Raw genomic sequence first — 25,552 nt, 5'->3', positions numbered from 1 at the left:
ACTATTATGAACTAGTGGAAAAAAACCTAAGACTTCAGTACAGAAAGATATGACAGAAGCACCAGGTTTAAAGGAATCTTTACAGAAACTCAAAGTAGATCTCTGTGATACGAATATTTATGAAGGAGATAAAAAGCTTGATCAAATTTGAAGAGCTCTGGGTCAGTGATAAAAACCATCCACTGGGGGTCCATAAATTTATGCAAGGCTATTTCCTATGAACATTTTATTAAAGTCCTATGTAAAGTCCAACAAGAGCAATGGTATAATAACCTATTAGGGAACTTTCAACTACAAATTTGAGATATCAAGAATATATTCATTTTTTGGTTTATTAAAACAAAACTACACTTCTGTGCTTCTGACAATACATTAACAGGCATAACAATCAATCAACATTTCCAAGTAAGTTTCGTTCACAAAATCACATAGTATTATTTCACAGTACTTTATAGTAAGCCTTTTTACAACAATTTAACATTTCTTTGTACAACAGGAAAATAACACCTTCCATCAAGGCATTTCAGAGCTTTAGATGTTTAGAAATAAAGGCAAAATTCTTCCAAATGCGATCATTAGTTTGTATTAAACTAGAATGCCAGATGCCAAGTCTCAAGTTCCTAAAAAGAGTGTTTTAAAAAACAGATTTACATCCAAATTAGGTCTTATAAACTTCAGTGATAGGTCTTATCATTTCTAAACACTAGAACTATCTGTGGATAAAAATCTGCATTCAGTTGTGCAATATTTTCTTCTAGATCTGAATTAAAATCTTCATTATTTACCCCAGTTAATCCTTGTGTTAATTTTGCTACTTTTAGGGAAAAACCCAGGATCATTGACAGCTGATCTTTCCATCAAAGGAAAGATATCAGACTACCTATATTACAGTTTTCTGTGCTTATTGTCTCCAGGGGAGGAAATGTACACCCATTAACTAGAACATTAGATTATACAAAATGCATGCAAATTCTGCCTCCCTGCTGTTACTGTTTAACGTAGTGCTTCCCAAAATGTTTTCCATGGCTTCGTGGAGGTTCGTAGGGGTATAAAGGGGTTTTGAAAAAGATCCTGGGGTCACAATAGTTTGGAAATGCTGGGTTAAACAGGCTTGGGACCGGCACACCCTGAGGCCTTGCTACACTAGAGCAAACCATGAGTTTCTAAAAAAAAAAAAAAGAGGATTCACGTACACTTTTATTTTACCCAGCAACACTTCTACAAAACACCAATGAGCATCTCACAGCGCACTCAGATTACATGGAGAACCACGGGATGTGCTTTTCCCCTTTGGGGGACCGCAAGTTCCACAATCTGAGTTTACATTCATTGCAGTCCGCTCACCTCTCTGACTTCCAGAGACGACAAATCCGAGAAGGAAGATTCGGAATACTTTCTCTGTTACTAGTGCTACACGGTTCACACTAGTGCCTTCCCTTTGTTTTTCTTCAAAGCTAAGGCAGCAGAAATTCCTTCCCCTTTTCTGAAATCACTTAGGACATTGGTAATTTGAAAGCGTGCAGTTTCGTATTGCTTGTTATTGGATTTTGTTTTTTAATTTGACTCACAGTCTTCCCCTGGAGGGCATGCATTTCAGGTTTACAGAAATGCAATAGAGTAAACTGTAATAAATTATTTACAAGCACCTAGTTTGTTTATTCTTACATGGAAGCCATTCGCTTTTGGAAAACAGTGAGAATAAATCTTTAAGCAAAACAGTGCTAATCTGGAAGCCTTACTGTGATGATGTATGTTGTTTTCAGTAATGAGGCACTGAAGAATGAGTTGTGCTAAAATTAACTCAGGGTCAGCTTGTGTGGATGAGCATAACTTTGGTTGAGATTTTTCTTCCTTAAAAAAGGTTTTCAAAGCACCAGTTAATTACAAAAAGCATGCATATTTATTCTCACAGTGAGTTAAGTTGCAAGAGAGCTAGCAAATCATACGTTGCATTCCCCAAAGCATCTGATTAGATTTCTAGAAGACAAACCAACTGAAAAGGGAAATGAAGCCAGAGAAGCCATTGTTTCCTGCTTGGGTGGGCATGGTGGGAGCTCTTAGCAGAAGTCACAGGCAGTGCAGCCGATTCCACTCACGGTCAGTCCCAACCTTGACCCTCCAGGTAACTAAGAGACAGCCTGAGTAATCCTTGATCTATAATTTAGAAGGGGAATGAGAGAGATGAGTTCAATGACTGCCTGCCTAGAAAAGGGCCACTCACGGGGAATAAGACAGCCTCCGTGGGTGTTCCCCATGTGCACAGCTCCAGCCAAAAGACGACACGTTCCTCTCTCTGGGTTAGTAAAATGGAGTGCTACAAGGTGAAGAGCCCGCTCCGCACCAGAGCCACTACAACACTGACGATGGCTTAAGGGTACACGAGTTCCTACAAAGAACGAACATATTTTAAACGTGGAATTTGAGAAGACTGGAAAAAGATCGCAACGGCACAGCGTTATTGCTAGGAGTTTCAAACGAGCTATTTCGTACACTGTGAAATACCAACCAGTAAGTACCTTTCCCTCTCCCGACACGCACGGGATATTCATGAGATACTATTAGTGTTTAAAGTCCAAGCTTATAAAAGTACAAACTTAATTCTCAGTACCTTTAAATTCAAAGACTATATGCCATATTCATCAGGAAAAATTCCTAATTCCATAATACCGTGAACAGAAAGAACAATAAACTGTTAGAAAATGTTTTAATATCACATGATCTTTATGAAATCCACACCATCACTACAACAAATAATTATGCTCCTGCTCATAACAAGGCACCTACCCATTACGAGCAATTTTTCATCATAGTTTGCCACTATGTGGCCTCAGGGTTTCGGCATATTAGCCCATATACGTTTTTAAAAACCCATCGTTTTTCCTCGCAGCTAAAACTCCATAAATGCCTTCAACCATTTGCCTGTCGAGGGGGCCACCACATGCTGTATACCACACAGCCTGAGTGGGTACCAGTCACCTGGACTGGGGCAGTGCACAACCTGTACGCAGTACATGAGAGCCCCGGGTCGGCAGCCTAGAGCCGACTTAACACTATCACAGTCCAGCAGACCAAGCTAATCAAGTTAGGCCAGGTGCTATTTAGCGGAAAGATCTCTAAGAAATAGCTGCACCTGTTGAGAGGCAGGTGCCAAGAGGGGTGGGAAACAGTGCAGAAATAAAACAGGACTTGTTCCTAAATACTTGCTGGTCATTTAAAACTCAATGGCACTTTTTATATGGGCAGAAGTGTTCAAAGTCAGTGTTCTGGCAAAGTTTACCTTGAATTTTGCCAGCCAAATTTACTTCCTGATGTTAACTGTTTGATCACATTAGCTCTATTTCTGACCTAACCTCATGTTTTCATGTAGTTCTTAAAACACTTTCTAAATCTGACTGCAAAGGACAGCACAGTGATACCTGGGTGTGATACAGATCAGCCCGTTCATTTGTAAAGCACTTTGGGATGAAAGGTGTCCCCTTTAAAATTTAGCTACTATTGACAAAGATAAAACTGGAAAACAAAACAAAAAAAAACAAAACCACACACAGTGAATGGATGACCCGATCATGTTTAAAGGAAGCATTAACCATTAATCAGAAAATATACCGACGAATTATCCAACAGTATTAGGTACACTATACAAGATTCGGTTCCAGAATGAATCTATGTTTTTGTGCCCATCACAGGAATTAGTTCTTAACAGTTATGCTTAAAGGTGAATCTCTAATAGACTCCAAGATGATTTTTTGATATCTCATTGTGTCATCTACCGATGATTTGCAAGCGGAGGCGGAGGCCCCAGTGTCACCTGCACGGGGGCTGCTGTGTCATCTCAGGGTGGGAGAAGCACAGGCCCGCGGAGGGGAAGGCACTTGTGTTCCTGCAGGTCACATCAGGACAGGTCAGGCCTGACCACACGCCGGCGCCTTCAACTCTCGAGCCAGAGGCTGGAGCCCACGAGGGACGTGCCCCACTCCCTTCACTCGCCACGGGGCCAGGAGTCACCTACAGCACCACGAAGCTCAGAATGTATTCTAGGAGTTTTTGCCGGTTGCACTGAGGTAGAAACGTGCTGCTGAGTTCTAAAACAGACACTCTCTTTTGTTTGGTCTCTTTGAAAACCTAGAGAGAAAGTTGAAATTAAGGACAAACCGAAGAAAGGAGACATTTCTGGCACCAACCCTGACCTGTGTCCTAGACCCTGAGAGGCAGGAAGGCACATAAAATCATATCCTGGCTTTAAGCAAATGTGCATGTGGGTGTTTACGAGTACGGGGTGTGGAGGTTATGGACGTGGGTGTGGTGTTCTTGGGCAGAGTCCAATCAGTATACTTTAAAATTTGTGTTAGAATAAAGTCACAAATAAGTCCCTTACAAAGGCTATCAGTACCTCCATGGAACTCATGTCCCACAGCAAGGTAAAGTACACTGGACAATACTTCTGGCAATACCAGCAAAAACACAACAACTGAAAATCATATGGCTTCATTAACATCCCTACCAAAACTGTACTAGCAGCTTGAAACACCCCAACACCTGTTGTATGTAAACGGTTTGGGGATAAAGAAGAAAATCAGCAAAGTTCTGGAACATCCAAATAAATCTGTACTGATGGGCCTCACCTTCAGCATAACCCGCCCTCTCTCAATCCCCAGAAACGCTGTTATGATTAGTCCAGCAGAAACTGCTTTTCTCAGGGCCCACCCCAAACAAAGGTGGCTCAGATAGACTAGATCTGAGCGGAAAGAGAACAGAAGACACAACTTTGTACTGTAAGTGGTGGGCACTCACCCCAATATCCTTGAACATTTTCACAGCATTCTTCACAAGGCAGTAAGTGGCACTCTCAGCTGTAGAGACAGGATAAGACCTTGTCAAAAAGTTCAGCAAACACAAAAATGCCAACATCCACAGTAAGAAAGCGTGGGAGGTGCCGGAGGCCTTGCGCACATCAGCAGACTGGGGCCAGGCTCCATTTCTGCTACTGCAACCCGTGAGGTCTCAAAGGATCTGCTGTTTCCTTAAACTTGCTCTGTCATCTTTTAAGGAAAAAACAGCAAGAAGAAAGAGAGAGAGAGAGAGGGAGGGAGGGAGGGAGGGAGGGAGGAAACGAGAGAGAAAAGGAAAAGAAGAAGAAACACCAACAACCATCTTGAAAGGTTCTTGAGAGAGGCAACCAAGACAGGGTGTAGAAATTCTGTTAAACTGCACATTGACGCACAGACGATGCTCACATCAGTGGAACCAGAATGGGCACAAATCTAGGGGTTAGAAGAAGAGAATTCTGGACCCGGGTTTGCCCATTAACTAGCTATGTGATCTACGATAGTTTCCTCATCTATTAAGTGGGTGGCTCTATCTCTATATATTCATCTATATGGATATGGAGAGACAGAGAGAGATGCCTAGAGAGAAATTATCTCTAGATCGCTTCTGGCTCTAGAAAGTATCGATTCCAAGCAGTGTCAGTCCTAAGCCGTTAACTATATAAAACACTATTCCCACCAGATCACACTTCTTATACAGCGAATGTCGGCCGGGTGTGGAGCACTGGAAACATGCGGCTGCTGGAGTGAAAATGGGCACGACCACCCAGGAGTCACCCGCAGTGCTTACTGAAGCTGCCAGACGACTGCTAGATGCACCCAGTGTACAAGTGGGCGTGTGTTTGCCCAGGATGTAGGACACATTCACAGTGGCACCTGTCAGAGTAGCTCCAAAGTGCAGACAACCCAACTATCCATCGATGATGGATAGAAATCATATGCAAGAAGTATTTATATGGTGGAGCACTATAAGGCAACAGAATGAACAACCGCCCACACGCACTAACATGTACGAACCTCACTTACGATGTTAGATGAAAAAAGCCGGACATAAGACTATGTAACTGTATCATTCCGTTTATATAACATACAAAAACAGACACTAACAGGAGTCTATGAAGTCGGAGGTCAGGTTAAGTGTGCAATTTTTCCTAACTGTCTACAATTAGCAGATTCCTATAATTGAAAGAGGCACAGCTTTTAAAAGAAGCCACGGTGGCGACACACATACCATACACAGCGACGCTTCTTTCTGTCCTGGCGATCAGGTATTTGTGCAACTTCTGCAGATACTCTGGCTCCGGAACCGGGCCAGCGAAGTTGTGGATGAAGATGGCGGCGGAGCTGTAGGCCTCCAGCAGGGGCCCCAGGAGCCTCTGCAGGAAGGTGATGAACTGCTGGTGCTCCTTGGACTGGCTCACCTGGGAGTGCGAGAGCGGGCCATGCGGTCACCGGCGGGAGAGAAGAAGCAAGCGCGCGGACACAGGGGCCTCCCGAGAGGCGGCAACTGAGACGTGGCCTCTCACTAGTCACCCCCCAGAAGCAGCCTGCCACTCCGGGGGCACAGACCCTCTGCCAGAAAGGACTCTGGATGTGAAATGGGACTGTCTTCACGACAGTCCTCTTTCCTGCAGTACTTGAGATTTACATTCACTAAGCAGCTGCCTGGAAGAACCGGTCATACTTAAATGACAGAATTATGACATTTTGCCATCACTGAAAATAGCCGGTCCCAAAGCTGGGCCCTCCAGGGTTCGAAGCCCAGCTCCACAGCACTCGAGTGTGAAAGAAGGCACCTGGCAAGACCACCAAGGTCACCTCGGTCCTTCCCAGCCTGCGCTGGCTGCCACCACTAAGTGGCCTCGGGCCCACATGGTAACACAGTGGGGATGACAGTAGTGGTGACGAGGTGCGTGTGGCAGACGGGGCTCTCACTGCACCCACCCCTAACAGGCCAGCTCGGATAAGCCCCTTGCAGTGCCGAGGTAAGACCACTCCCCCTCTTAAAACCATGAACACTCAAAATGGAAAAACTCCTAAAGGTCATTTCAACTCTCCAAAAGCTACACCTCCTGAGTCTGTGTGTGTGTGTGTGTGTGTGTGTGTGTGCGTGTGTGTGTGTGTGTGTGTGTGTGTGTAAATTGGAGGTATCATACCACTGCAAAAAGAGTAAACTACTTAGTGCCAGGCCGCCTGGGTGGCTCAGCTGGTTATGCAGCTGACTCTGGCTCAGGTCATGATCTTGCAGTTCATGAGTTCGAGCCCTGTGTTGGGCTCTGTGCTGACAGCTCAGAGCCTGGAGCCTGCTTTGAATTCTGTGTCTCCCCCTCTCTCTGCCCCTCCTCTGCTCACGTTCAGTCTCTCTCTCTCTCTCTCTCTCTTTCAAGAATAAACATTAAAAAAAATTTTTTAAAGAGTAATCCACTTAAAATACTCAGAAAAACATGGGTCATCAACTTATAAAATTACAAACCAGAGACAATCAATCTTTTAGAAATCTAAATTTTCTCCTATGATGATCCGGATTTGTTTTAACTGAAGGCAAAGACTTCAATGTATGAAATTCTGGGAGGGTTGGCAAGACTGAGAATGACTCAGAAAGAGTCACCGGCCAGTGACAGCCAAATAGAAATCTCTCCCCAACTCTGGGCACTGCCTGGCTTTACTGATGACTGAGTGAAAGTCCTCCCTCTTCAGGAGTGAGCGTAAGTGTAGGGAAACACATTTGCACCTGTGCATTCTGATGACAGGGCTGTGACATGTCTCCTTCCCGACGTTCATCTTCCCGAATTTGCACTTCTGTGTCCTTTTCCATTGCCTACACCCAAACTGAACCACTGGGGGGTATTCATTCACCTCAAACATTTGAGTATCTTTACCAGGCAGAAAGCACTGTGGCTGGTTTATGGGTGCTGGAGATAGGAATAAGCCACCCGAGTCCCGTTTATAAGATCCTCACTAAGGGCAACATAAACCCCAACTCTTCAGTGTAACATCCACCAGAATTCTTCACCGAAGTACCTTCAGGTAGCAATCTCGCTGCTCCTCACCAAAATCACTGTCTTCATCTTCTTCATCGCTTCTCCAAGACAAAGGCTCCGGAAGCTTCTTGTCCCACTGCTGCTCAGCGAGACCAGGACTAGTATCTTCTTGGTCATCTTGCTATGCCAAAGAGATGACCAACAGGAAATAAATATGCGCAGGCACACAGACATCTGCCTGGCTGGACAGCAGACAAAGTATCCTCTCTCACTGCCCTCCCCTCTCTCACTGCCCCTCACAGCATCCACAGAGCACCTCCCTCTCCAAACTCAGAATCACTTGGGAGAGAGCAGGGAAGGAAACAAGAAAGAGGCAGCGGGGGAAGCTACCAGACAGAGCAAATAATAATACCCCCACCTCCTCTAAATTGGTATCTACTTTCCCAGGCCGTACTTGCTGTCCTAAATCTACAAAACTTAAAATCTCAAAAGAGAAAAACGCGTGCGTGCAAACCACAAGCACTGATATATAAAACATCTCATCTTGGAGTGAAAACTTCTGGGTATCACAGAATCAAGTCACAATAGGTTCCGGACAAGACCAGTGACACAAAAGAAACCAAAGTATTAAAAACAATCCCCAAAGACATTTACTCTCCCTATCCTTACTTTTCTTTTCATGTGGGCTTGACTATATACCAAATGTGATTACTGGCTGAAATAACTGCCTGTAACATTACTTAAAATAATCGGGAGGGAAGAGAAGGAAGAGTGAGAACCTAAGCAAAGGCGAATAAAGCAAAGCCACCTCTCACCTCTGCCACTGTGAGAATGCCATACTGGATAAACCTTCCTACTGTCTCGTGGCAAATTTGGTAAAATGTCTGGCAGGGCTGAAAAGAAAAGGCATTTAAATACAAATGTCGCCGACTTTTCTAAAGACAGAAACACGGTACAAGGTGACTGCCAAATGCTTCCATATCAACCCCCTCACGCCACTGGGAAGCCCTAAGATCCCCGTTGCCCACCCTCTCGCTAAATGCCTGGTCAAAGGCAAAGCCCATGAAGAGCCCTCGTTCTGTCAGAACACCCAGGGTGCCACCACGTGCAAAGGGTGCCCCGAGCTCAGCGTCTCCCGCAGGGGAGCAAGTCCTCATCAGGACTGCCTGTCGGGCCCTACCACCTATTTCTTTTTCTTTCTGAGACAATTTCTCTGCAAATGCTACCTCACAGTAAATATTGTACATAAAAGTGGTAGATGAGGAAAGACAATACTCAAATAGCTCAAAAATGACTCAGGAAAAGGACAAGGTCAATCCTGGGAGCTTTACCTACCCCATTCCATCCTGCTGTCCAAAGTTCATGCAAAACAGATTCCCCAACAGGACGACAACATACCACACACAAATAATGCTGCTATGGAGGAGGGCTGTACTCACAATACATGTACTCATAAATGTTCCAGGACACGTTCAAATGAGTGGGAAAGAATATTAGACTTTAAATAGAATACAAGTTCTTTTTGTTGATGATTTTGAGGAAACAGAATCTATTGCCTAATATGTATGTCTCATTGTGAACGTCTAGAAGTGCCTGAATAGAACATAAATGCTCATCAGTACTGCTGGGTCTTAGTTTTCCCATTTGTAAAATGACAAGGGCTTGCAAAGATGATTTTTAAGACTGTTTCTAGCTCTTATCTTCTGGGCATGTTAATAATTTACAAACCTCTGACCCAGTGCCTTATGTACAATAAGAGCTCAGTAACTTTGGATCTGACTGATGGAGAATGTTGAGCCATCTGTCCTATCATGCCTCCCAGCTGCATGAAGGGTTCACTGGAGCAGTGACCCCAATAGCAAACAAAGATAGTACACAACATGTTGACCGGATGGTCACGGAGACCCAGGAGTAGAGCGTACAGCTTTAACAACAGACCAAACAGCCTCTGAGACAAAAACACAAAGGTGGCTCGTGTTTTCACAAAAATGCTCAAGAAAAAGAACAGGCAACACGAAGGACTCTTCACTTACGAGAGCTATGGTGCCTTCATTAGAGAGCAAATAGCACAGGCTGGCGGCCTTCCGCACGAGCTGCTCCTGGCTGATCAAGTTAGGGGACGTTCCGGCAGGCCCTCCGGAGCCCCTCTTGTGCAGAACCGCGTAAAGGCTGCAAGCTAAGGAAAGAGATGCGTCAATGAAGCCAACAGCCTTACAGCTCCAAGAATTTCCATAAATCCCTTCAGGATCCAGGGCTCATGATTCCATGGGATCCCAACTCCATCAAACACGTTCCTCAGGCACTTCCGACCCTCCTGCTCTCCTTCTCCTCTGCCCCCTCTTGATCGCAACTGAGCGCCCTACACTCATTTTACTGCTACGTGTAGTGCTGTCTCAGTCACGTTTCCAGCTCCTGAGAGCAAAACATGTTCCCTCTCCTCCTCAGTAATAAGTATACTATGCAAACAGTAATTCAGTAACTACTTGCTGATAAATGTAAGAATAAGCTATAGTGATAGAGATTCTATTTTTATTTGAAAACTGAAAATACAGCAACACATTCCCTTAAACAAGGGGCTACCATCCAAATCAACACCACTCTGTGCTTTAGGCCCTTTTCCTGCCCATGAGGGTACCCCGGGGCAGGCCATACCTATGATGGCCTCCATGATGAAGACGTGGAGTACCCCGTTGCTGTAGAAGTTGAGTTCAAAGACTGACGGGACAGTTGTGCTAGGAGTAATAAAAAACTCATCATTCCTGCTGGTGTGAGTGATCGTGACACAATTTCCCAGCAGCTGGATGGCGTGCATAACTACATCTTCGGAGTTTCCTGAGAACCCCAGGTCAAAATCTCGAGCCAGGACTTCCTCCTTCATCACAAAGAAGTCCTCCACCAATGTGGAGAGATCAATTCCCTAGAGAAACAGACAGAAATGGTCTCACGACAGTGGAAAACCTACGTCCCAAAAGGCCATGAGGCCATTCCGAGGAGTTTTCTCCTTGCCTTGGCTTTCCTGCAGCCTGCTGTTGGCACATACAGGAAAAGGGCCAGAGTATCAGTGCACAGGTGGCCAGAAAACTGGTGAAAAGGCCGGTCCTCCAGCAAGCCAAGATATTCACATCCAGAGAACACTCTGGCCACCACACGTGATAGGAGCATATAAGGTGACAAAGGGAAGCAGCAGCCATCTAAAAGCAAGAAGTGCTTATTTCTTAGCAGTAATTTCCCTCATTTTAAATATTTATCTGACAACTACTTATTTGGTGCATATGTGTATACACACACACACACACACACACAGGCACTACGTTTGGTGTTGAGAAATGACTGTGAATGGGACAGACACACTCTCCCGTCACAGGGCTTAGACAGACACATTAAGGGAAGATGGTCCTAAATACAAATCAAATAGCTTGGAAACCGTCAGCTGTCAGAACACTTACTGCACATCAACGCGATATGCCTTATTTACGTGAACTGTATTACTCAAGGCATGTCTTACTGCCACATATATCATGCAGTCTCTGAGGTTTCTTTTCACATGGACTTTCTCCATCAGAGTTGTAAGCTCCTGTGGGCAGGCTGCTTAGCTTATTTTACTGTGTATCTCACGAGCACAAGCCGGAACTGGGCCAGACCTATTAGCGAGCGAGTATCTGGAAAGCTGCCCAAGCCTTCTCGTGCTTTCTCAACTCCAGTAACACTGCAGACATACCTGCCTGTGTCTGTAGAGGAGCAGGCAGGCCACGATGTGTGTTGACATAATGGCACAGGACTTGCTAGCAGCTGGAAGGCAAACACAAACCTTTAGGTTCCCTTCTCTTTTAATATAGCTGGAAGTTTCTAAAAGTACCTAAATCTTTTATTTATTTTCAAAGAGAGAGAGACAGAAAGAGCATGAGCGAGCAGGGGAGGGGCAGAGAGAGAGAGGGAGAGAAGGAATCCCAAGCAGGCTCTGCACTGTCAGCATGGAGCCTGACACGGGGATCGATCCCACAAACCATGAGATCATAACCCGAGCTGTAATCAAGAGTTGGGCACTTAACCAACTAAGCCACTCCAGTGCCCCTCAAAGTACCTAAACCTCGAACAGCAGTATTTAAAACTCTAAATACCTCCACATCTACCACATTTCCCGGAACTATGATTTACTGAAGGGAAATTACAACATTATACCATGTTCTGGGCCCACAGACTCTCACTAGAGATCACTATTATAACAGAAACTAGCCTAAGATGGCTCCACCTTCCAAACAGGCCAGTGGAACTTTGTTACTGAATGACTGAGAGAAACCTTTAGGGAAATACCAAGACCCAAATTATACGCCTGTTGTGGTGGTTCTATGGGGCATCGCACTTGCGTGTTTCTGGACTTGTTCCCAGCTGCAGTCCACGAGAACTGTGCCTCCTGCTCTCCTGGTGCAGGCAGATTCACCATCACAGTAAAAGAAAGGTGCAGTGGGAGAAGAGGGTAGTAGGCTTGAAGTCAGAAAATTTGGGCTCAAATCCTAATTCCTACACTAATTTCATAACTTGGGGGAAATCGCTTCCACCCCCATGCCACAGCTTCCGCACTGCTAAGATGAAATGTGCCGCGTGCACTGGACTGAGGGTGCATGATCAACATTCCAGGTCAGAGGGAGGGAGGGAGAGGACACAAGTGTATCTGAGAGTTACTATGGCCCCTAACCCAGTACTCTGAGTTCGTAGAAAATTATAATCATATAAGTCAAATAAGTATCTATGGAATATTCCGAAATAAACACACCGCTTGTGAACATTCCGAGATAACGAATTCATGAATACGCCACTCACAGTGTTATCTCCAGTGTTTGAAAAACAACGTACCAAGTACCATATTTATCGCCATTAAAAAGAATATTTGTCAAGTTTTTTAAAAACATAAATATTTGTGTTACAACTGGAAAACAGCACTACATAAATCTGTAAAAAATACTTTTAAAGACCGGATGGCAACATCCCTGGTTATCTGGGCAGTGGGTTTTATCTTTATCTCCCAACTTCCCAACATTATGGACGTATTATTTTGAGCACACAGAACTTAAGCAGGAGAGAGACACAGACAGGAGCTTAAGAAAGGAGACTCCGCCCTCGCCCTCGTGTGAAGCAGGAGGGCAGGAGCGAGGCTGGGCGAGGAAGCCCCCACGGTGGCGCCACCAGGAGGGGCTGAAAGTCTGGCCTGACTCGCGGTGAGGCTCGGGGAAGGGCAGGGACAGCCCACCTGGGCTGTGCACTAAGGGACCACAGCACTGCGTGCCACAGGACGGTCAAGCAGATTCTACAACATGACACACGTCGCCACTTGGGGCTTAGAGGAGGCTGATTCTGTACCCCCACTCTCTCTACCCCGGCTCACTCCCACTTGAATTATTTGTGCACAACTATGCCACCAGGAGCAGCACAAGCTCGTATAGAACTGCTAATTATTCAGTTTGTATTCCCCACAGCGAAAACAAAGCTTTACACATACATAATGGCCCCTCGATATCTGCTGGGTGAAAATAAGCATGGGGTCAGCAGGCAAAGGGACACGCGACTCTAAAACTAGATGCCATACTGCTAGTTAGTTCAAACAAACAAGATCATGAGCAAAAGAGGCAACAGATCATCCTGATGGTACTATTTTTTAGAAAGCAGAAGACCTACCACATGAGCACCTAATTACCAGGCGCTGTGCGTGAGGTTTTCCTCGATTCGTTCAGATGCCCACAGCATCCCCTTTCTAATAACTTGCCATCACCACCCCTGTAGCGGGTGATGCCACCAGAGGTACAGCCTGACTACAGCGGTCTCCAAAACCAGTGTGGTCTGCCCTGCATGTGCTGAGTCTGCAGGACAGGATTAGAGAGTCTGACGTTGGACTTACTGAAGAGAATGTGCTCGGCCAGATTGGCAATTAATCTTCTTCGGAAGGATTCACCTGTTGCATTTCTGGACTCAGTAACGGATGTGTCTGCACCTTCATCAGCGGCATCACTGGGTCTGAAAAGATTTTTTTTAATTAGACTCTACAACCACACTCTTTTATAAGCAAACTATCTAGAACTAAGGCGTAAATGTATCAGACACTTCAACCACTACACAGTCTACATTTAAACCACCAACAGATTATTTCTGTGCATTGTCTTCCTCCATAATATACTTTATTGGGTTTAACACACTCTCCTGACCAAAAGACTTTTATTGAGTTAGGACTAGTCTATTGGTACATCACCCCCAAAACCCACTGGCTGGTCAAAAAAACTGCACAAAGCAAGGTATCTCATTTTATTATCGTTAGTTTTTTCTTTTTGAGAGAGAGAAAGAGCACAAGTGGGGGAGGGGGAGGGAGAATTCCAAGCAGGCTCCGTACTGAGCACAGAGCCTCATGCGGGCTTCATCCCATGATCATGTGAGATCATGACCTGAGCCAAAATCAAGAGTCAAACGCTTAACTGACTGGGCCACCCAGGTGCCCTGATACCTCATTTTATTTTTGATTTTTTTTTAATCTTTTAGAAATGTTTATTTTGAGAGAGAGAGAGAGAGAGAGAGCGTGTACGCACAAGTGGGGGAAGTAGGGAGAGAGAGAGAATCTCAAGCAGGTTCCATGCTATCAGAGCAGATCCCAACGCGGGGCTCAATCTAACAGACCATGAGATCGTGACCCAAGCCAAAATCAAGAGTCTGCTGCTTAACCGACTAAGCCACCTAGGTGCCCCCGATACCTCATTTTGAAACATTTCTAAAATTTCAACACTTGAACACATTAAGGGAAGGGCTTAATATTTAATTTCTCTAAGTTACAATTCAATTTGAGTTCTGGAAAACTGACATAGGAAAACTCTTTCATACTCTGCACTAACAATATACATAACCTAAGCTACTACCAAAAGGAATTCAGTTCCCACATTCAAAAGCATAAATCAAATAAGAACTCTTACCCGATTCATACACTCAAAAAGATTTTATAAGGCAAATAATCAGAAACCTCCAGATGAATATGAAAACCCATCACTTCACTATCCTTTATCAAACCAAGAGAAAACTTCCTCAAAGTGAGGAAGTGAAAACGAGAACATGAACATTCTTCAGAAAAGTAACCTATTTTTCTATGCTGTGGAGGGAACAATAGATACTTGTTGGTTTCGTTAGTATACAACATTTCCACAAATCTTACCTTGGAGGAAGGATGGCTGGTAGCAATGCCTGCTCCAGGGAGAGTGGAGCAGATGCGGGTTTCTGACTCTGGCTTTCTAAATATTCCTGGAGCCGTGGGGGAATACAACACAATCATTAACTCTCATTGTCTTGCTTACATAAACATACATAAAATACAATTTGCTCTTCAAAAAGTAAAAAGGGAATAGTTTATAAAATGAGCCACGCTACAGGGCAGAAGCACCACACTCAAGGACCTTCAGAAGCGCGAACTCACCCCAGAATGCTGGCAAGCGCAAAACCGAAAGACTGATGATAGAAAGGATGGGACAGTGATGCTTAGGCTCAATTATTTAAAAGTTAAAGGAATGAGAAAGAATGAAATATGGCCTTTTGTAGCAACGTGGATGGAACTGGAGAGTGTCATGCTAAGTGAAATAAGTCATACAGAGAAAGACAGATACCATATGTGTTCACTCTTATGTGGATCCTGAGAAACTTAACAGAAGACCATGGGGGAGGGGAAAGGAAAAAAAAAAAGAGAGGGAGAGAGCCAAACCATAAGAGACTCTTAAAAACTGAGAACAAACTGAGGGTTGATGGGGGGGTGGGGTGGGTGGTGGGCATTGAGGAGGGTACCTGTTGGGATGAGCACTGGGCGTTGTATGGAAACCAATTTGACAATAAATTTCATATTAAAAAAATAAAATAAAAATAAATAAAAGTTAAAGGAAAACTCATAACTTTTCTCACATCTACACGAAATTATCTGACATTCCCAATTATTACTATTAGTGATAATCAACACAACCATGCTTTTTAAAGGAAATCTGACAACCTGAGGGTTACGTAATAGTCAAAAGAACCTCCATCCAAAAGCAAATCCTAACAATACAGGGAAGATGTGCAATGGTTTTGAAAAAGACAAAATGGTAAGAAATGGCAAGGCTCCTAGAAGGTGAAAGCGTGTAAGGCCAGGAAGCATCCAGCCCGGCAGTTAGAGTCTTTAAAGTAAAGGTATGAAAAAGGAAAAAGCAGGACTTCTGCTCCTTACCCCTGGGCTCCCAATTTCCATACTCATCCTTCTCCTTCTTTACCAACTTGAAAATCTTAGGAATTTAAAACTGCCAGGACCCCAGGGACCCACCAGCCCCAGGCTCCTCCATAAGAACAGCACTATCCCTTTGAATGTGCGGGTGCGAGATCCCACTCAGTAGAACAGAACATCATCCTGGACTGTCAACTGTACCCGACTTTAGGGGCTAGGTTTTGAAATTTTTCCATAAAGGCGATTTTAGAACATAATATAAAATAGCAACATATATTATGAAGCAACATGCAAAATTCCCGCGAACTAAAAAAAAATAATAAATACGGACCCCGCTATTTCCCAAAGATAGACATTTAGTATCATGCCAACAGGCATACTTTGGTGGGATAATTTAGGAAATGCCATTCTTGACATAGTCCTCATTTTACAAGAGACGAAACTGAGGTCACACATAGAGGAGGCAACAGAGGCAGGGGCAGAGGCCACATCTTCTGACTCGGAGCTACGCCAAGGCTTTAACAGAGCCCCATCCCAACACTCACCTTTAAGGAAAATGGTTGTGCAAAATCCACTCTGACACATCCGTAGTTTTTTCGTAACATTCTGATAACGCCTCTAGCTACGCTCCAAAGGCTCTCGTTCTTCTTAGGTTTTCCCTAAATTCCAATTTTCAAAAGAATAGTGTGGATAAGAGATAAAGCTAACGGGTATTCTGCTATACAAAAACTACCAGTTATTTTTATGGAAACTGGAGGTTTGTATTGAAAAGGACAACACTGAATAAAGAGGGAAAGTAGGTATTCATTGACTGAGACCTGTCAGAAAACGGTCAGCACACAAGATGCTACAAGATGTAATCCTTTCATTAGGGGAGGCAGTTTGGTCAACGAAAAACAGAACACTCAACGCTAATTCATTTAGTACACTGTTCACACCATTCACAAAAACACCGCTACAAACTATGGTGCTGGCACAAAAATAAAAACATAGATCAATGGAACAGAATACAAAGTCCAGAAATAAACCCACAATTATATGGTCAATTAATCTTTGACAAAGGAGGAAGGAATATGCAATAGGAAAAAGACAGCCTCTTCAACAAACGGCGGTGGGAAAACTGGACAGCAACAAGCAAAGAATGAAAAACGGACCACATTCTTTCACCATACGCAAAAATAAACTCGAAATGGATTAAAGACCTAAATGTGAGACCTGAAACCATAAAAATCCCTGAAGACAGCACAAGTAGTAATTTCTCTGACATCAGCCATAGCAACATTTTTCTAGATAGGTCTCCTGAGGCAAGGGCAAAAAAAGCAAAAATAAACTATTGGGACTACATCAAAATAAAAGGTTTTGCATAACAAAAGAAACATTTAACAAAACTAAAAGACGTCCTACTGAATGGGAGAAGATATTTGCAAACAAAATACGTGATAAAGGTTAGTGTTAAAATATACAAAGAAGTGATACAATTTAACACCAGAAAAAACAAATAATCCGATTAAAAAATGGGCAGAAGACATGAATAGAGAAGTCTCCAAAGAAGACTTACAGATGGCCAATACATGAAAACAGATGGCCAATACATGAAAAAATGCTGAACATCACTCATCATCAGGGAAATGAAAATCAAAACTACAATGAGACATCACCTCACATCTGTCAGAATGGCTAAAATCAAAAACACAAGAAATAACAAGTGTTGGCGAGGATGTGGAGAAAAAGAATCCCTCGTGCACTGCTGGTGGGAATGCAAACTGGTACAGCCACTGTGGCAAACGGTATGGAGGTTCCTCAAAAAGTCAAAAACAGAACTACCCTATGATCCAGGAATCGCACTACTGGGTATTTACCCAAAAATCAAAAAAAAAAAAAAAAAAAAAAAAAAGGCTTCAAAGGGATACCCGCACCCCTATTTTATTGCAGTATTTACAACAGCCAAATTATGGAAGGAGCCCAAGTGTCCATCGACAGATGAATGGATACAGATGTGGTGCATACAGACATAATGGAATATTACTCGGCCACAAAAAGTATGAAATCTTGCCATTTGCGGCGACAGAGAGAGAACTAGAGAGTATAATGCTAAGAAAAATAAACCCACTCAGAGAAACACAAATACCATATGATTTCACTTATATGTGGAATTCAAGAAACAAAACAAACAACAAAGGAAAAGAGAGAGAAACCAAGAAACAGACTCAAAACTATAGAGAACAAACAGATGGATACCAGAGGGGGTAACCTGGTAACCTGGGGGTGTAGGAAACAGGTGAAGGGGGTGAAGACTGCACTTACAATGAGCACTGAGTAATGTAGAGAACTGTTGAGTCACTATCTTGTACACCTGAAACTAATATAACACTGTGTAACTGTACTGGAACTAAAATTTAAAGCTTAAAAAAGAAAAAAAAATACCACTGCAAATCAACGAAAGATAAAACTGGTGCAACAGGAAGGAGAACGGTTTGCAGTTCTGAGAAAAATAAGATGTCAAAGAAGCCACTTAATACGAAGTCTGATAATCACCAGCGTCCAAATATCTAACATTAGGCAACCGAATGCCAAATCCAGCCCCACGGTGGTCTTTAACCCTATTATTCATTTAGTAACATTTCCTGAACATTAATTTACATAAGGCACAATGACAGGCATATAAGGGACACAGGACTCTGATATGGCCTCATGAGACAGGGTGAGTAGTGCACACATTCAAGACAGACAAATATACACAAGGAGGGGTCTCTTAAGAGAAACTCAGGTAACAACAGTTCAGCTCATCACTTCATTCGTAAAGCCTCTAATTATCTAGTGTCCTTCAGCTTCTGGCATGCTTCCACACTAAACAAGAGCAAAACAAAATCTGTCTGGAACTCTCACAATGCCGGGAGGAATGGGAAGTTGGTAAGAGCACTCTTGAAAACTCAGTATCTACTAAAGCTGAACATATGTATACTTTATGACCCAACCATTTCCACTCCTAGGTACATAACTAACAAAATGCATACCTGTGTTCATCGAGAGAAATATACAAGATTGACCACAGTCAAAAAACTAGAAACCAAACTGTTTTCAACTGAATAAACCACAGTACACGCATACACTGGAATACTACGTGACTATGAGAATGAACACACTCTAACTATATGCAGCATGGATGAATCCCACCAACACCTACTTGAGCAAGGAAAACCAGAAGTAAGAAGACCACACACTACACAATTTCATTTAGGTAAGAGTCCAAAAATAGGCAAAACCAATCTATTCTGTAAGAAGTCAAGATCAACAGTTACCTTCCCTTGAGGGAAGAAAGGGGCACAAGGGGGGCTCCTAGGGGCCAATAATATTGTCCCTTGCTGTGCGTGATTCCACGGACATGTTCACTTTGGGATAATTCAAGCTACAGGCTTATGATCTGTGCATTCTTCTGCAATTTACTATACTCCCTTCAATAAAAAGTTTACTAAGAAGTTACTGCCACCTACCAAGTTCATTTATTCTAAATTGCTTTATCAACATGATCTCAGCATTTCGTCAGGCTGAACTTAACAATTTATACACAAACTACAACCCCGGGGAAAACGACATATATATATAACCCTCCAGGCAGAGATGGCAACATGGGGCCAAGTGTTCTCCCATTTCCCGATCCCGATCCCACGATCGAGGCCAGCACTGAAGAATCTAGCCACACCACTCCCTCCGAGAGCAGGGAAGCGCCACATTAGCACTACCCATCAGGCGGGCACAAAAGATGAAAGCTACTCACCATGCCCATTCTACATGTATCCTGTTTTAAACAGTACCAGAAACCCTCCTAATTCCAAAAGCACTTCTCTAAAAGCAAAAGACTTGAAAGTGAAGAAGACTTTTGGGTGGGCAATCCTCTTACCAGTTGTTCGCCATTGTAGTGACCTTCAATAATGCGATCGTAGGAGATTCCAACAGGTATGATCAAGATGTCTGGGATGGTATTGGTAGACAGCGTATCAACCACAACTGACAAAAGTCCTGCCCGAGCACAGGAGGTTTTCCCACTCCTAGAGCGTGTGCCTTCCAGAAAAATCTCTAAGAATTGCTGCTGTCGAAGTAGTTCAACTATATGCTGGAACAGAAGGAGAACGTAAACATGAAATCAAGCCCGCTCCACTTAGAACAAGCTCAGCCAAGTTAAATCTTCCAACAAATGATAACCTAGAACTTCACTACTGACCAAGTGTTTTACTCACGTAAATAATAGCAAGCCAGCTCCTCCAAGCTCTATTTTGGTGATTACAAAAATAATCATCAAACCCATACCCAAACAATACCACTCAAATAATTACACAGACAACATTCTTTTTTTTTTTTTTTTTTTTAAATCTCAATCAAGTCTCTTTTTCTTCTACTGTGGAATAACGACTATAACTGCTTTAAGGACACTGAGACAGCATACATACCCCGTGGAGCAAAGCTCTATAGAGAATATCCTTCCGCCCATCTGGCGTTTCATCCAGCCTTCGTCGGATGAAAAAGCCCCCAAGCTTATGGATCAGGGTACTAGATATTGAAGAATGCGTTAGTTATTTATATAGAAAAATATACGAATACTTAAATTCCAACTTACTTCAAAACATACACCATATGAATATAAACCACATGTTGTTTGAGCTGCTGACATTTTTCCACTTTCCATATTACTGATGTTTCAGTCACTTACATCATTCATCAGCCTTCAGAACATCACTTTGTGTACTGAAGCCCTATTAATGTCTGTTCACAACCAAAAGAAGTCTGTACAATATCCCTGCAAAGGTGGTGTTACAGATTTTAAGAGGATTATGAAATACTGCTAAATTTTAAAATCCTGTCAAGGGTCTCAGGGCACCAACCATTAGACATCCTGAAATGTGCTTCTGGCACATGAACTACAAAATGAATATGAGGTTACAAAAGCTCCTATGGGGACATTTTTTCAAGAAAGTACTGCTTAGGGGCGCCTGGGTGGCTCGGTCGGTTGGGCGTCCGACTTCGGCTCAGGTCATGATCTCACGGTCCGTGGGTTCGAGCCCCGCGTCAGGCTCTGTGCTGACCGCTCAGAGCCTGGAGCCTGTTTCAGATTCTGTGTCTCCCTCTCTCTCTGCCCCTCCCCTGTTCATGCTCTGTCTCTCTCTGTCTCAAAAAAAATAAATAAACGTTAAAAAAAAAAATTTTTTTAAAAGAAAGTACTGCTTAGAGAGTGTCTCTGTGAGCCCATGATAATTTTATCAAACCCAAACCAAGCATAACCAATTTTCCAAAACGTGAAACAAAAATGTGCTTCATGTACACTTACACAGGGATAAAGCGATTCTTTTATCAATCCCTTGTTTCTTTCTACAACATTGTTGGATTTTTATATTACGATGAAATTTTATAATACGCAAGTCAACCTTTCCAAACGCAGAGCCTCTTCCTAATTCTTCTCTAATAGAGTGATATTAAAATAGCAATATCAACACATATTTCCAGTATCTTCTGTAGTCAGGATAAGGAGGCAACAGTAAGATGTCCCTAGAGCTAAATATCACTCTCTGAGAACAAGACTGCAGAGAAGTTCATAGCGAATGTGAGATGAGCCACCCACAGAACAACCCGCCCCAGAAAGTGACTTGTGAATGTATAGGTTGGCACATAACAAAAGAAAGCTGCGAATCAACAGGTAAGGTCACTGACTGGCTGTCAAGTATGAAGGAATGACGAGCTAAGCAACGACTGGCATAGAGTTCATGAAAAGAAAAGTTGGATTACGCAAAATTATCAATTTTTAACATGCATTTCCATGGGATCCTTCCAGGAGCACTTCCAAGCTGAGAACCTGGAGGGAATGATTACAGGAGTTATTCTCATTGTAGGAAAGGCAAACTGTACAGGGCAGGGCCTCCCTAGAGCCCGAAGGGAACACTCCTCTTGGCTCTAAATCCATGCTTGCCAAAAACTTTCTGATGACACTCTTCCCCTCCAGTGGGCTTCATGCCCAGTGCGAAGCCCAACATGGGGCTTGAACTCACAACCCTAAGATCAAGACCTGAGCTGAGATCAAGAGTTGGATGCTTAACTGACTGAGCTGCCCAGACACCCCAACTTTCTGATGACTTTCTAATGCAACTTCCCAGGTTCCTCAATACTGGGAAGAGGTGCTCAGAAGAGTAAACAGATGTCCTAGTCCCTAGAGAAGCATGTCTGCCCCGTGCGGGTATATCACATTGTATTAGAGCTATTTGTCTACATTCCCCAGATTATGAGCAATTTGAAGGAAAGGACACAGCACTTCTTCACTCTTGTCTAAAGTATAGCTGGGTAAGAATCAGCTGACTGAATGAATGAATGGCTCCGCTCAACCATTCACATGAGGCTGGTTAGCCACAGAACTCTGAGCCAAGCAATTAGGAAGGAGCTCCTTGGACTGTGGGGCTGAGGAAAGGGAGATGACTGCCACTTTGTGAGACCCTGTGTGCACAACCCACAAGCCCACTTCCCTTCCTGTTGCTATAAGTCCATCCTCCTCATACTCCCTACTGCTTACTCAGAGCTGACCTCAGGGATGCTCTATGCTTTGAAATTTGAGCCTTCAATATCCCAAACCAACTAAACCTACTCCTTGTTCATTCCCCATTGGTGCTCAGCTCCACTATGTACCTAGCACCCTGGCGGTAAAGATCAAGGAGTGTCCCTCCCTCATCAACCCCTCTCCCACTCTGGACTAGCATTTGGTCTTATAAATTCACCTTACTAAATACTTTTCAAATCTATGTCCTCCTCACCAAGAGCACCACTACAAATTTTAATCCAAGCCTTCGTTATCTTTTGCCTGAACTCTTACAATACAGTCAGAATGGTTCTAACTCCCTCTAATCGAGAGTGACTTTTCAAAATGCAAATCTGACCACTTCTCAACTACAGGATACACTCTAAACTCTCGGCTTAAAAATTGTTCTGACCCAGCTCTCACTCCCTACGCGATGGCCACCTCTGGTCTCTGACCCTTCCCACCGTATCCTGCACTCTAACCCTAACCCTATTGAACTGTCTGCCGCTTCCTAACCGTACCACACACTTGAAACTTTCTGCATCTTCACATGCTATTTCCTCTGAACGGAACCCACCGCATCCTCCTGAAAACTTCTAAAATACACCTTTTGCGTCTTACTGAAATCATTACATGTTTCTAGTGTTACTAAATTACGAGGTCAAAGTTAACAGGTGTGGGTCTTCTCACCTACTTTGTACCAACACCACCGTCCACCCCCACCCCCATCTTCCCTACTGCCAACCTTGATACAGTAATTTGCTATGTGGTCTAATTGCCTTTCAGCCATTTGATAAATATTGCCCATGAAGTTGAGGTATTCACAGTTCACCAAGCATTCCATACAGAACACAGGAAGAACGGTGATAGTCTTAGAGCTTTTTTGTACTTTTCAACTTTTCCACAACAAATTTTTACAGTGAAAGTAAAGAAGCTCATGTCATCTTTACAGTAATGTGGTTCAAACCATAAAAGAAAAAAAAGAAAAATTTAAAATACAATCTTTTCCATACCTTACATTTCAAAACAAGCTGATCTTACCTGAAGATGGGAATGTTGAGATTGTTGCCGGAAGCGATGTATGGCGCCTTGATGTTATGGCAGAAGAGAATGAACGTGAGCAGCAGATAATCAATGTGTGATCTGTGAACTGGTAGAAACAGAAGTGGCAAATTCATCTAGTAAAAGAAAAAAATGCCAAAGTTCAAATTCAAACGCGAACTTGGATCACACTCCGCAACTTCCTATTTGGTCAGAATCACTCAAACACGGGCTAATCAACAACTCGTTCTTGAAAAACATTTTCCAGTAACATGAACGTCTTGCATTGTAATACTTCCGCGGCTGAAAACCACGAGAGCCACAATAAAAAGGAGCTGGGGAAGGAGAAGCACAATGGAGAGTTCAAGTGGACCCTCTGTCTTCTGAGAGGCAGCCCTGATTATGTTTAAAAAAAAAAGAAAAAAGAAAAAAGAAAAAAGGCAAAGGATCGAGAGGCAAGCCTGGTTTGGCTTGAAATCACAGGCGATCATTTACCAGCCATGACTGGGAAATCTTAATCTGTCTGTGCTTTATTTATTTCCTCATTTATAAATAGGGATTATTCCACCTGCTCTCAGAGTTGTTGCAAAGCAACCCACCAAAGGAGTCCTGCACAGCTGCCAGGTCCCCCTTCACCCACCTCTCAGCCGCTCGCCAAATGCTACTGTGGTACATCTCTCAAGGGGGGCATCTGCTGAATGGGCGGGATGCACACAGCACACAAAAGAACATTTCCATACAGAAGAGCTCTAACATCATCCACAAACATGGGGAAAACGCAATGACAGATCACAGAAACTCTTGCCTCAGTTGCAGCTTTAACCATCTCAAGTTGGCCTTTGTGAATTTGAATATTCCAAAAGAAGCTGTTGAACAGTTTGAGCAACACCCATCCCGTCAGTCTAAGGGCGGAGGGGGGGAGAAGAAAAGGAATTTAAATGCATAAACATACATTTATATAGACGTTGACTTTTACCTATTCAAGTTTCTGAACCTACAACTTAAAAGTGCTTTCAAGTGACTTAGTGTCTGTATCTGCATCTGAACTTTTACATATAGACTCATAGATACATATTACTTATTACAGACTAAAATCTTCCATTTTTATTTATTACAGACTAAAATCTTCATTTCACTCAAACAGCAGACTTTACACATCAGAAACAAATGATCAGATGAACATTTAGGTGAGCAGAATGCCATATAAAACCACTCCCTTTAAGATATGGGTGTGTGAACCCTGGCTCACAAGTCTAGAGAGAGGTCAGCAGTAATTCAGTGGCTGTTATTAGTTAACAAAGATTAAGGAACCTTAAAATCTACCACAGTGCTATTTCCCACATAATTTGAATACAAATATAAAAATAAAAAGGAGTTAGTTTTCCCATCAGATTATGTCCAATTTCTTTTGGACCAAAACCACTGTGCTAGGAAAGCCCAATGGTTCAGTCCCTGTTTGCTCAAAACAGCTCTCATTGAAAGCTTTTTGCTTTGCCTTTTAATACCTGATCATCGTTGGTGAGACAGTGGCAACCATTTCTTGAAGGATCCTTTTGGCTTTCTTTTTCACTTTATTGATGGCTTTTGACTGCTGCTGGGCAGAACCATCAGGATTTAATTCAGCAGCCACTTCTGCAATTGCCTCCTGTACTCTGAATTGAAAGCAGAAAGACAATGTAACTGTTTCTATGTGACATCCTGCATTCAGTATTTTCTAAATCATAGATATAAATCACAAAACAAAACTTATCTTCTCTTTAATATGTGATTAACACAATAAGCTCAAGTTAGATGTGTTTTGTTTGGCTGCCTACTGAATATTAGGGATATTATATTCCTGAATCGATGAATCCCTGAGGAATCTGGAAGGCAGATTTAAGAATTTAACTCAAATTCAATGGGTTAACAATGACATCAATTGAAACGTTCCAGATATGCT

At 43.0% G+C, this 25,552-nt stretch overlaps 1 protein-coding gene across 6 annotated transcripts in view; it reads right to left on the bottom strand.

The window, feature by feature from the left end:
* Positions 1-314: 314 nt before the first annotated feature.
* GPAM (glycerol-3-phosphate acyltransferase, mitochondrial) overlaps positions 315-25,552 on the bottom strand; it is a 63,073-nt gene continuing 37,835 nt past the window's right edge. For all 6 annotated transcript variants that reach the window (XM_078434836.2, XM_078434833.2, XM_078434838.2 and 3 more), the window contains 16 exons: positions 25,119-25,265; positions 24,419-24,515; positions 23,614-23,750; positions 20,465-20,564; positions 19,918-20,130; positions 16,565-16,678; positions 14,991-15,076; positions 13,698-13,813; positions 11,526-11,596; positions 10,460-10,724; positions 9,841-9,983; positions 8,623-8,700; positions 7,848-7,988; positions 6,058-6,247; positions 4,792-4,850; positions 315-4,122 (listed from right to left, as the gene is read on the bottom strand). In XM_078434836.2, coding sequence (XP_078290962.1) covers positions 4,006-4,122; positions 4,792-4,850; positions 6,058-6,247; positions 7,848-7,988; positions 8,623-8,700; positions 9,841-9,983; positions 10,460-10,724; positions 11,526-11,596; positions 13,698-13,813; positions 14,991-15,076; positions 16,565-16,678; positions 19,918-20,130; positions 20,465-20,564; positions 23,614-23,750; positions 24,419-24,515; positions 25,119-25,265 — 2,074 coding nt within the window. In that variant the 3' untranslated portion in view covers positions 315-4,005. The remainder of the gene's footprint in view (positions 4,123-4,791; positions 4,851-6,057; positions 6,248-7,847; positions 7,989-8,622; positions 8,701-9,840; positions 9,984-10,459; positions 10,725-11,525; positions 11,597-13,697; positions 13,814-14,990; positions 15,077-16,564; positions 16,679-19,917; positions 20,131-20,464; positions 20,565-23,613; positions 23,751-24,418; positions 24,516-25,118; positions 25,266-25,552) is intronic.

This window comes from Panthera onca, chromosome D2 (genome assembly GCF_046562875.1).
Source record: "Panthera onca isolate mPanOnc1 chromosome D2, mPanOnc1 haplotype 2, whole genome shotgun sequence".
NCBI classification, from domain to species: Eukaryota; Metazoa; Chordata; class Mammalia; order Carnivora; family Felidae; genus Panthera; species Panthera onca.
This window is presented reverse-complemented; position numbering and strand designations above follow the sequence as displayed.